Source organism: Aspergillus caelatus (assembly GCF_009193585.1).
Source record: "Aspergillus caelatus strain CBS 763.97 unplaced genomic scaffold BDV27scaffold_272, whole genome shotgun sequence".
NCBI lineage: Eukaryota > Fungi > Ascomycota > Eurotiomycetes > Eurotiales > Aspergillaceae > Aspergillus > Aspergillus caelatus.
Genome location: NW_022475535.1, coordinates 1,940 through 14,104, shown reverse-complemented (window position 1 = coordinate 14,104; position 12,165 = coordinate 1,940). Strand labels below are relative to the sequence as shown.

The 12,165-nt window shown below is 46.7% G+C and overlaps 4 protein-coding genes across 4 annotated transcripts; 2 read left to right on the top strand and 2 right to left on the bottom strand.

The window, feature by feature from the left end:
- Positions 1 to 351: 351 nt before the first annotated feature.
- On the bottom strand, positions 352 to 1,655 carry BDV27DRAFT_162764 (uncharacterized protein; the record flags this gene model as incomplete). Its single annotated transcript, XM_032073441.1, has 3 exons — positions 352 to 905; positions 955 to 1,552; positions 1,617 to 1,655. 3 exons carry the CDS (start codon positions 1,653 to 1,655, stop codon positions 352 to 354), a joined length of 1,191 nt encoding a protein of 396 aa, XP_031922376.1.
- Positions 1,656 to 2,677: 1,022 nt separating this feature from the next.
- On the top strand, positions 2,678 to 4,077 carry BDV27DRAFT_162763 (Hsp70 family protein; the record flags this gene model as incomplete). Its single annotated transcript, XM_032073440.1, has 3 exons — positions 2,678 to 3,355; positions 3,662 to 3,809; positions 3,878 to 4,077. The coding sequence occupies 3 exons, from the start codon at positions 2,678 to 2,680 to the stop codon at positions 4,075 to 4,077; spliced, it is 1,026 nt and encodes a 341-aa protein (XP_031922375.1).
- Positions 4,078 to 4,995: 918 nt separating this feature from the next.
- BDV27DRAFT_56015 (histone H3 family protein) lies at positions 4,996 to 5,989 on the bottom strand. The gene is made up of 2 exons (XM_032076935.1): positions 5,461 to 5,989; positions 4,996 to 5,383 (listed from the first exon to the last, which is right to left on the bottom strand). Exons 1-2 carry the CDS (start codon positions 5,660 to 5,662, stop codon positions 5,037 to 5,039), a joined length of 549 nt encoding a protein of 182 aa, XP_031922374.1. The 5' UTR covers positions 5,663 to 5,989; the 3' UTR covers positions 4,996 to 5,036.
- A 183-nt stretch (positions 5,990 to 6,172) lies between these two features.
- Positions 6,173 to 7,397, top strand: derA (putative ER-associated proteolytic system protein Der1). The gene is made up of 2 exons (XM_032076934.1): positions 6,173 to 6,546; positions 6,617 to 7,397. The coding sequence occupies exons 1-2, from the start codon at positions 6,358 to 6,360 to the stop codon at positions 7,163 to 7,165; spliced, it is 738 nt and encodes a 245-aa protein (XP_031922373.1). The 5' UTR covers positions 6,173 to 6,357; the 3' UTR covers positions 7,166 to 7,397.
- Positions 7,398 to 12,165: the final 4,768 nt, after the last annotated feature.

Sequence of the window (12,165 nt, the reverse complement as noted above, 5' to 3'; positions counted from 1 at the left end):
TAATCGGTTGAGTAGCAGTAAGGTGTAGGATTAAGGCAGGTCCAAAGTTCAATAACTGTAGCATAAAACATCTTCCTTTTCTACCTCCCTAGGTGATGTCCAGCTCTACGGAAATACACTACTAGCTACGCCAGTCGCTAGGGGTATACGGTGTACATACTTCACGGCTTGTCTAAGCATATCTTTTATTGGAGTTCAGATCTTAGTTCCGCGGAAACATAACGAGTAGAAAATTTAAGGAGGAATTACTCATGACTGTGAATACTTTCTCACGTTGTCCTTGTCCCCACGAAGAGGCATAATTCGAACTTGAAATGCGAACGATGCAAGGCACAGGACCGGAGTCGCATATCACCCTTTTGTTGCCAGAGAATCAACCTCTGCTTTCAAGTTTGGAGGCAGACTTTCATATCCTTGGATCACAACCACTTCTTTTTGAATCAGAATATCATTTTGCGTTCCAGGGACCGAGCGAAACAAAGGCGGATATAAACGCAGAAGGACCACACCAATAGGCGCATCATCCTGTATATTCGCAAACCTCGCAGCCTGAGGGTTAAGCGTGTGGTGGGTATGGGCATCCATGATTATGAGATGACTCAGATAGCTCTTGTAGACAATTATAGGCTGGGTCCAATCGAAATCTCGATCCCATCCCCACCAGTACTGTTCCGGCGAACATTTCAATCTCAGCGCAAGAGCTGCAATTTGTGGTAAGACCTGTTGCTCGAGCCTTGCAAACTTTGGGTCCAAATCAACTGTTTCCTCATAGCTGAAGTAACTGAAAAAACCACGCAAGTGATCGGCTAATCCAGAACAGCATTGAATAATCTTATCCTTGTAAACCTGAGTTGCAGTGTAAGCCCTCACTGTATCTGACCGCCAGAGATTAATACTTTTAGTATCTACGAAGATAAGCAATCGCCTGTATTCAGTGGTTGAGGGTACGCCAACCTTTTTTCGGTTCCAGCATCGATATCATGTCATAAAGGTGCTCTAGGAGTTCTTGATCCGCTGGCGGCGCGGCGAATACTAGAGGTTCGAGTATATGTTCTCGAACAATATTGAAGATAATCATTGTCAATATCTCAGTTTGTGCGTGATTGAGTTCTAACTGAAACTCTCTCGGAAAGGTAAGCAGGTTCTCATCAATACCTCCGCGATGGACGGCATCATATAGAGCTTCGGTGAAAGACTTGATATCAGGAAACCCCTCCACCCACTCACAGAGGCTATCGCGGGCTACCAGGAAATTCTCGGAAATAGTCGCATCAGTGATTTGGTAGTCAGGCATAGTTCTAAGTATCTGAGTTTGAAGTTCAACCTCCAACTTCTGGATGCGCTGGTGTGCGTCTTTTAGTTGTTGTTCTATCTGCTCAATCCTGGAAGCTTGCTGCGATATGTATTGGCCAACAGAGTTCACACCCTCGTGAATGCCGTTTGCATTTAGTTTCAGTTTTTTCAAAGCACTTTGTACCGGGAATTCGTCTCGGTTCGGGTCTCTCGAAGAGGTAGTGGCTGGTACATTGCCGGCTAAAGAATGATTTTGACCCTAAAGGACGGTTTATTACCTCAGAATCTTTGCGAAAGACGTTGTGATCGAGGGGTATACATACATCATAGACTATTGGGTTTGAAACGATATTTCCATCCATGTTCTCTCTGTCGCAATAAAAAAAAAAAAAAAAAAGAGTCGAGGCACAAGGGAGGGAATATCGTCCAAGACGAAGCGGAATGTCCGAGGTTAGTATAAAAAAGTCTTGAGATTCTCAGTGCTTGATGAGCGATGACTATGCCGACCTGAAGCAATACAGTGGATGAACTATTGGACTAGTGATTGTACTGATTCCATGAGATGAGATGATGATTAGAACAGAAAGTGAGTGTTATAGTGATTTTTATTCACTTCTATTTGACTAACACAACACAGCAATTTGGTCTTCCTTTCTCTGTCGATTCCACTACTCTCTATTCCCACTTGTTGGTAGTTTCAAATTGACTGTCTTACAGCTCACCTCATTAACCAACGCAACCACACTAGTAACAGGGGAGACAGTCTACTGCACTTCGTCATACTCAATTCTATATACAGATCCATTGAGAGCAGAGCTCTATTACATGCGATATGGAAGACACCTCGGCTGGAAATAGAATCGTTGTGGCTGTGGATTTCGGCACGACCTACTCAGGTGTTGCGTGGGCCTCAGCAAGTAATGCAAGTAACTTTTGTCTCTACACTTTGTCCTTATACTGACAACTGTTCAAGCCCGAGAGACACCATGTTATCAATCAATGGCCGCAGAGTCCTTCTACTTTCGGTGGAATGACAAGCGAAAAAGTGCCGACTGAAGTCGCATATGAGTATGGGGAATCCGGGCCGACTTGTTTGTGGGGATTCCAGATTTACGATAGCAGGCCCCGTATTCAATGAATCAAGCTTGGATTTGCTGCTGATCAGAAGCCTGGTTTAGCCTCGCGCCTTTCTTTTAACTACTATGACTACCGTCGAGTCCCCGAGCCATACCACTCTTCATCTGAAGATGTGGCGACAGACTACCTCCGATGTTTGCATAAGCATATCATCGAGACTATGAAGTCCAAGATTGGCTCTTCATTTGATAGCATTAGCCTGGAGTTTGCTCTAACTGTTCCAGCAATGTGACCCGACAAAGCCAAGATGACCACACTTCGCTGTGCAGAGAATGCAGGCTTTGGTGAGAATGGCACAATACGTCTAATCTCCGAGCCCGAAGCCGCTGCAATGCATGCGTTGAATGCATCTAATCCTCATGGATTAGAAGTTGGCGATACTGTTGTTCTCTGTGATGCAGGCGGTGGTACGGTAGATCTCATAACGTTTTCAATTGCTGAACGGGAGCCTACTCCGCGTCTTAAAGAAGAAGCTTCCGGAGATGGCTCACTCTGTGGCAGTACTTTTTTGAATAGGCGGTTTGAAAAATTCCTAGAGAGTCGATTGTCCTCAATGCCAGGTTGGGGTCGTGACACACTAGACGAAGCAATGCAACGCTTCGAGACGGTCATAAAGAGAACTTTCTGTGGAGATGTAACCCAGGATTCTATGATACCTGTTCCCGGCATTGCAGATGACAGCGCTATCCATGTTCATCGAGGTCGACTCAGGGTAAGGGGACAGGAGATGGTTGACCTGTTTAAACCAATTCTCGAAGAGGTTCATTATCTTGTGGATAACCAAGTGAGGACCTCTAAGAAAAGAGTGAAGGCGCTATTTTTGGTTGGGGGATTTGGACAAAGTCCGTACCTTCGCAGGTACCTTTGCGATGCTCTTCCTCAAGATATGGAAGCCCTGGCCCCGGTTGATGGGTGGACTGCAGTTGTTAGAGGCGCTTTAATGAAGTTCCTCGGGGAGATATCTCCTTTAGCGACCAAAGCCTTTAGTTGAGTCACGAGTAGCCAGAAACTATTATGGCATGATCTATCAGACGAGGTATGAGAGAGAAATCCATGACCGAAGGAAAAGGTATGTGCAACCAAAAGATTCTACTTTACCTTCAAAAATTAACAATGCTAGATATTGGAGTGATTTCTATGGGTGTTATTGCATTCAAGTCATGAAATGGTTTATTCAGAAGGTGCGGCAATCTGCAAAATGCCCATATAGTAACTACTAATGGACTTCTAGGGAGATGAGATCAGAGAAGCCGAGCCAATTGAGACCAGCTGGCAGAATTACCGACTGTGTAGCTATGGGAACTTTGACTCAATCCGCGTTAACCTTTATGAGCTGCATACTCCTGTCGCGGAGGAACCACCTTTGTATTTCGATCGCCGTAAGTTTAGAACCAGTGGTACTGTTGTGAAACTATATGGTCTACATCTATTAACTGTTATTTGTCAGGTGTAAAGAAACACGCAGTTCTGAATCCAAATCTTGATGCGATTGAAAAGGCCCGCATGCCGGTGCGCCTGGGTTATGATAACCAAGAATATTACCACATCGGTTATGAAATACATGCAACTTATTTCTCCGCCCACTGTGAATATGCCCTCTGGTATGAGGGTAGGAACCATGGAGGCGTGCGGGTCGACTACGCTTAATGAATCTGTCTCTATAGCCTAACCAATGTTACTGCTTTGAATCGGCACCAAGTGCTTCTTATTCTGGTCTGCCAGTCCTTTTGGAGACAGCCCCTGGAAAAGTGGGAGAGAAGAGGAAGAAACAGAGATGTGACGGGGAATTTCTATGACCTCTAGGCTTTCTATCATCGATATGCTACCGCGATATACATGGCTCAATCGGGTTCGCTGAGCAGGATTCTCTTCGCACTTTTGTTTTCATCTATTGTTGTTTATGCTTTGGCGGAGGGGTGTAGAACACTCAATCTAGGAAATCCTGGCATATTTTCCGTTGTCCCTCTGCAATTGATCTAGTAAGTGAGTAGTCAGGGTTTGACTGGCACTGATTGACTTGATCCCGCATAGTAATCCAATGCACCCCCGAAAGTATCTTATCTTGATGCCTTGGCCTGAACCTGCTGATCAGTAATCAATACCCGACTGGGCACTACTAGTACGTAGACTACCTACTAGTAGTACATGAACATTCTGCTAGGGTTCGTATCAATAAAATTAAAATTCCTTCGTTCAGGTAGGCGATGATGAATTTCCGGGAAGTATACAACTTCTCCTAAGCCCCCCATTCTCATAAGATGAGAAGGGATCCTCTCAGCAGACACCCATATTCTATTATACACGGATCACACCACACTAACAGACCCTACAGCCTTGACATGGACAATAAATCACAATGGTGGTCCCAACACAAACCGAATCAGAAGACCTGCTCTGGACATAACTCCATAACCGACCATACGCCTGCAACCTATACACCAACTAGCAAGATTCGGAGGAAATTGCCGTCAGATATAATAGAGGATGCCAAGATTGTAGAAAACCAGACAACAACGGAATTATAGTGATCGAGATTCAAACTCTCCAGGTGCGTTCTCCACCGGATGCTTGTTTTTCTTAACTGCGTCTCAAGGCCAAATGCGCGTTCAGCCTAATCCACCCCAAGCGCCACGGATTCTCCGAGCCAGTTGAATATCCTTCTGCATGATAGTCACTCGCTTCGCGTGTAGAGCACATAGGTTGGTATCCTCGAATAGATGCACAAGAAAGGCCTCCGCGGCCTCTTGCAGCGCCATGATGGCTTGCGACTGCCAGCGCAACTCGGATCCCACATCTGCGGGGAGTAGATCCAATGCAACTTCGCGCACAAGTCTTGCGAATGGGAGCTTCCGTAAAAGGAGGTCATAAGAGCGTTGATATTTGCGGATTTCTTTGAGGGCAACAGTGCCCGGTTTGTAACGGCGATGGCGGCCCTGAGGGGTAGGATCTCCAGCTAGAAGTATATCAGCATAAACGGTTCGTAGTTTTAGAGATGGCAACTTGATGAAGACGGTTAATAGATACACATACGTTGGACATTTGATTTTCTCGATGGACCAACCGGTCGCTTCCCCGCTTTAGCACCTCCAGTGGGCTTGCGTCCTCTACTTGAAGGGGAACCTTTTGCAGCTGCACTGGATGGGCCTGCAGCTGCGCTTTCTTTTCCGGCACCGTCCGCCTTTGCTCGCGGCACGGCGGTTACCTTGCGACCCTTTCCTGTCTTCGGTGGCATGGTGATGACAAGTCTTGCGCGATTAAAAATGGATTATTTTATAAATGTACAAGTGAGTCAGTTGGTACGTGAGGGGCAATTGTACAGGTGCGGATTTCCATGCGACACACACTGTCTCCCTTCCCGGTTGTTTGTTTTTGCGCCGAATGTATGCTAAAACTCGGAACAAAGAACTTTTGAATGCTTTTGGCTTAAGGCGCAACCCCTCTGAGCACCCAATTGTGTGAGACAACAGCCGTGGAAAGGCCCAGTCTTGTTAGGAGGGGTCACTGCTCCAGAAAGGTCCACAAGTAGGGAAATTGGGTGGTTGGGAGCACTTGATAGCCGACTTTGGCTCTGTTACCTATGCGCTGCTTCGCCCAGCCGTTCGGATTAACGCGTAGCGTGTCTTATTCCCCGCCCAAGCGCGCGGCTGTCGTCACAGGAGCACACGTGATGATAGTGGCAGATGCCACCGCCTTTAAAGTGGAAAAGGCCACCTGGAGCTCTTGGTCTCCGCCTTGCATAGTGCCGGGATATAATGGTGTCTGTTCCGCAGCCGACCGTTGATCATCTTGATAGCTATCGCTGTCCACATCGTCCTGCCTACACCCTCCACGCGATCCTGCCTATTGCTCAACTCCGCTCGCAATTGCCTTTCAGTGATCATTCTGCAATAATCTGGCGGCCTGCGACTCTAAATAATCTCCGGCGTGATGGCCGCCATCTGGGGTAATGGGGGCCAAGCAGGGCAGTTTCCCCTCGAACAATGGTTCTATGAAATGCCTCCGGTGACGCGCTGGTGGACAGTAGCCACTATAACTACATCTGTACTAGTCCAGTGTCATATCTTGACCCCCTTCCAGCTATTTTACAGCTTTCGCGCGGTCTATGTCAAGTCCCAGGTATGTATATCACTTGCGAGCTTGGCCGGTTCTATAAAGAGGTGAGCGCAAGACACTGACAGTGTCTCAGTACTGGCGACTTCTTACGACATTTCTCTACTTCGGACCCCTTAGTCTAGACCTACTATTCCATGTCTTCTTCCTACAGCGGTACTCGCGCCTTCTCGAAGAATCGTCCGGTCGATCCCCAGCTCGTTTCTCTTGGTTGCTCTTCTACGCCATGGCCTCTCTCCTCCTTCTTTCCCCGTTCCTCTCGCTTCCATTTCTGGGCACAGCCCTCTCCTCCAGTCTGGTGTATATTTGGGGTCGCCGTAACCCTGACACCCGTCTCAGCTTCCTCGGTATCCTGGTTTTCACGGCGCCGTATCTTCCCTGGGTGTTGATGGCATTCAGCCTGGTGGTCCACGGCATCGTACCTAAAGACGAGATTTGTGGTGTGGTCGTCGGTCATATCTGGTATTTCTTCAATGATGTCTATCCGTCTCTACATGGCGGCCACCGTCCCCTGGACCCTCCAGGATGGTGGATCCGGTTATTCGAGTCTAGGGCCAGCGCAGGAACCGATACAGCGAACCTGAACCGGGATTTCGCCGCGGCTGCGGCACCTGAAGTCCGATGAGATGTAAAACACCCTCTGATAAAACTTTGGATCATGAAATCTACATAGCGTCCGGCAATGATGGGAGCGCAGTGATCATCTTTGGAACCTTTTTGGGTAATACATTGAGTTAGTGCCGTTTGCAATCCCGTCACATGCATTGGTGCACAATGTAATCCGACTGAAGTGGTGAAAATTGGGGAGTTTTGTAACACCTCCACTAGTTTCGGGCCGACTTCATCTCTTGTTCCTTCTTCCGTCGACTGCGCGACTTGGTGATTGATGTGCAGCTGACTGGTTTCCTAACAGACGGGTCACAGGGCCTACAGCGAGACCATCTCACCTACCATCCAGGACGTTGATATCGCTTGTGGGGAGGTAATCGAAGCGGTTTGGGGGATACTGTGGGATTATGTCTTCATTCGTATGTAATCTGTAATCCATAGAATAGAGCCGTCATCAAAGCGCAGTGATTTGGTGGCACTTACGCACATGAATGATACTGAGAACGTGACCCCGTTGCTATTACTGTGCTGAGCCCATTTCTCATACGTTTGCGGGAGATGTCAGCCAAGTTGAGGACCACCTGCATTGGAGGGCCATGGATAGAACTCCGTGTAAACCATGAACCGTGAACCGTGTGCCTTTCCCTGCGACTTCCCTCCCCGCCTCAGGTCCTCCGCACTGGCCCAATGCTTATGCCCTGAGTGACGTCAATCCCAGCCTCTTTCCGTCGTACGAGACCGTTCATCAATTTCTATGTGAAGACTGATAGGCGAAGAACAGCCACCGTCCCAAACTCCATCCCACCCCGCCTTTTTGCTGCCAGGTGGCTTTCCTTGGCTGATGTATAAGGAAGTTGTTGATTGGCGAGAGTACTAGTGTTTTCCTGTTCTCCGAGATGCTACCAGGCAACTGAGTGGGTGCCGAATTTTGGCTAAACTGCGCCTTCTTAACCCATCTACGGTTGAGGCGGTGGGGAGGGTGGTTATAGAGAGACTTTCACGTAACATAGTGTGTCTGTAACTACGGAGAGTGTTGAAATTGGTACCGCGAATAGGTACCGTAGATCAATAATATGTGATTATCTGTATCCGGAAAGGGAGAATGATACATAACCAAGAAAGTCTGAGGCGATCTTTCTGGTTGGTGTGAAATTGACGATGATGGAGCAAATTTCTCAACGTAAAAATGCGCCGAAGGTTAGGGTTATTCTCTTTTGTTGGCGGTATGTACCTGTTTTCAACGACTTGGCGTTATCAATGATATGGGGGGTTTACACGTGCCAGGATTGTTGGTTGGGGATTCAACTTAGTTAGGAATCCGTATGGATTTCTTGCCCATCGACAAGACGCTATCATTGCCAATGTACTTGGGCAATGCACAGATTCATGCTCCCAAGTCTTGGATTGGAGACCACTTGACGCCGGAGACTCGTCCCTGAGATAAAAATGAAACACTCCAGAAGATAAAGACCCATGGAGACTGAATGGTTCTGTCCACGCGTCTGACAGTCGCTAGAAAGGTCCACTTGACCAACGAGAACTCGGTATGATTTGAAGACCGCGGAGGGGCGATATCACCGCCTCCTACATGCGCAATCGATCAAGTGGGTCAACACAAGCCCCGAAAAGCCCGCCGTTGATTCTTTCTGGAGACTATTTTGAATCGATGGTTGGCTGGGCGCAGAAACTGAACAGAAGAAAGGAGCGAAAAAAAAAAAAAAAAGTTGAATAGACAGGAAGAAAAGGAGGTGTACCCTACTTCGTACTCTGTACAGTATATTTCTGTCTCCAATAAAATAGAAGAGAAGGAAAAGAGAATTATTAAGTGGAGCAACAAGCACTAACATACTGCTCACTACTTACCTACAGGCAGTACCCGTCATACATATATAGAACGCACTATTGACAGGCAAACCCCCTGCCTCATGGATCGAGCTGACTGCATGAGGCATATGGTCAAACATCAGTCAAACAGATTTGACGCATCGTCAGGGCTTCGATACTACTAAGCAGGCAGTGGCCGTAAGAGGTTTGGCGCATATAGTATAGAGTGGAAACTATGGAGCAATCGGTGTCGGCGTTTGCTGCCACCGATCAATCTGATATCGTTCTGCTGAACCATTCCAGAAAAGAACAGCGAACCGAAAAAATATTAGGCGCAAGATGGGCACGAAGATTTCGTACTCGTACCAACTATTCATTCGTGGTTCCCCCGACAGCACAGTGCGGTACTTCCATACACTTGTTCTATCCCTACCTAAGCGCTCGTCATGCATGTGTGGCTGGTAAAGTCTCGGCGAATCGGCAAAATTCTCCAACCATTCCTCCTGGTTAAAGGTGATGATGAGCCACAGTCTATTTGACCAACGAGACCAGGTTGAGGTGATGGGACGTTTTTGCCATTCCCACCTTGACGCAATTGTCTTGAGCTAGGAAGTGTTGTTGCCTAGAGATTGATTCTTTGCGCTGTTATCGAATGTACTGTACTACGGAGAGGTGAAGTGGCTATTATAGGAGTAGATAGAAAGAAGTATGTATGTATGTCGGATATAGAAGCGTTCAATTTTAATCAGGAAGAGGTACTGTACCTATCCTATATACATGTACAATATACGGAGTACATAGTAGTACTTACTACTGCTAGTCCTCGTACTAGTAGGCGGTAGGTAACCTTCCATAATCTGCGATAATTGAGAGCCTGAAGGCTGAGGCAACTGCCGCGAAAAAAAAGCAAGTGGATCGCGTCTCCAGGCTTAAGGTTACTGTTGACGAACGGGTTGTCATTGCAGAACATCCAATGACATCCATTATATAACCACGGCTTACTGCGCGTATGTTTTCCTAATTTTAGTAAACCCTATCATGGCTGCAGATGCAGTGTCATACAACTTTGGGACTATAGGGGCGCTGCAGGATGACCTGACTGCTATCTGGGGCTCGTTGGGAAAAGTTTCGATGATGTTCAAACGATGGGGGTACTCCGTAGCTACTTATGGAACCATTGATGAAATACGATTACGAATGGTCAACTCCGCTAGTAACGGTTACCTTGTCGACTGACTCGACTCACCTCGCAGTAGCTACTAAAATGGGGAAACAATTTTTAAGGAGCAGGAGCCTGTCGGGAGTAGTAGGTACTACATACCTCAATACGGATAGAGTCTTGTCGAAGCTACTACTCCGTAATCCAAAAAAAAAAAAAAAATTTAATTTGGCGCTATTGTAGTTTACATTGGTTAAGAGGAACTCAAAGGGTAAACTATCCCCAACGGATCATATTAAGGGAAGACTGATCAACCTGACGCGGGAAAATTAAGTCTTCTCAACTGTTTAGGTTCTCCGCAGTACGGTCGTCCCTTTGCATTTCCTCGGATTAAGGAACAGGCAACAACAATAGAAAAGAAATACATACCTCATCATTACGGAAATATATGCGCATAGCCATTCTATCAATCAATAGAAAGGAAGAAAGAGAGAGGATATTGGATGAATGGATCCCTTACCCACGTCCCAAAAATAATCGACAATAAGATCTCAGTGGGAGAATTTGGGACAAATGGTGAACTGCGTAAGCTTCCTTTTCGGGTATAGAAAACGAAGCGCTAAAACCCAGACCATCGCCTTTCTCGGCTAAGGGGGTCATCCATGTTTCTTCTCGTTCATTTTGATTTGTTCCTTTGGTTTTTCTATTTGGACCCCACACGTATACCGCCAATCACGCTTATCTTTTCCTGGACTAAGCTGAACTGCCACACTGACCCTTGACGAGTTGCCAATGATTGGAAGTCTCTTCAGAACACAGCAGTTTAAAAGGTTAATTAACCCGATGGACATCAGCAGTGGCTCTGGCTGAAACAGGTACATAGTAGATACATTACCAAGGATGCTCTGCCAGTTGGCCTTTAAATTGAGATGTGGCTCAGTCTCGTTACGGTTACTCTCGCCAAGGTTCGCAAGGAGGACAGTGGCATACCGAAAGATCCATTATAATGTACCTACACTAATCTAGTTTGGTTGACCCCAAGAATAACTGTGTAAATGAAAAGAGAGAGAAAAAAAATATTTTTTTTTGTTTATGAAGGGGTTATTCATGAGTGTCCAAGAAAAAAGTAAATAATTAAATACTACTCCGTAAATAAATACATCAAGAAACTCGGCTAATAGACTGATTTACGGAGTACTGTCTGTAGTTACGCCTCTAGTAGTTTTAGACCTGCGACGGGGCCTGAGGCCGCCCTCTTAAAGTGGCGGAGGCTTAGCCTTGGCTCCAACCTAAACCTTCCCCAAACAAGTCGTGGATGTGAGTCTCCACTTGTCCTTTTTTCTCTCCCTCTCCACTCTCCAGAGCCCCTTATCCTGAACTATCTCCTAGCCTATGATGGGCGCTCTGGTGGCCCCCGTAGTAACCATGGGCCGTTGTTGATGCTTTGCCGCCGCCTACTGTCTCCCTGCTCCTAGCAAATACTGCCCACAAGCACACTTTCTCTCCCCCCTCCCCCAAACTGTTTGTTCTGTCACCTGCTGCCGCTCATTATTACTAGTTGGTGCCTCTGCTTCGTTGCTGGGCGTCGTTCGTTCCTTTTCTTGTCTGACTATTCTTTTGCTTCAATCAGAAAAAGGACTACCCGTCTTCATTCCCTTTTTTTTTTTTTTTAATTATCAATACATCGTTTTTAATTACCATTCGCCTCTCTCTCTCTGTGCATCGCCCCCATATCTAAACCACCCCCGCCTCCCTTTCTTACTACTCTTTGGAGGACTTTGTTCGTTCCTTAAATTACCATTGTTCCTTTATTGAGTGGCTCGTGGCCGGAACCTTCTCTGTTACTCGACTTTTTCTTTCACTCTAGGGAGTTTAACAGAACCGTGAGAGAAGAAAAAAAAGGTTTCGATTGCGCTTTCTCAACCTTAACGATCACCCTCAACTGCCATTGTCCAAGAGCACAATCCTCTTGTGGAAGGCTCATGGTTGCGACGTAATTGCTGTTAGGGTTCTCTTTTCCGCGCGCTGTACCA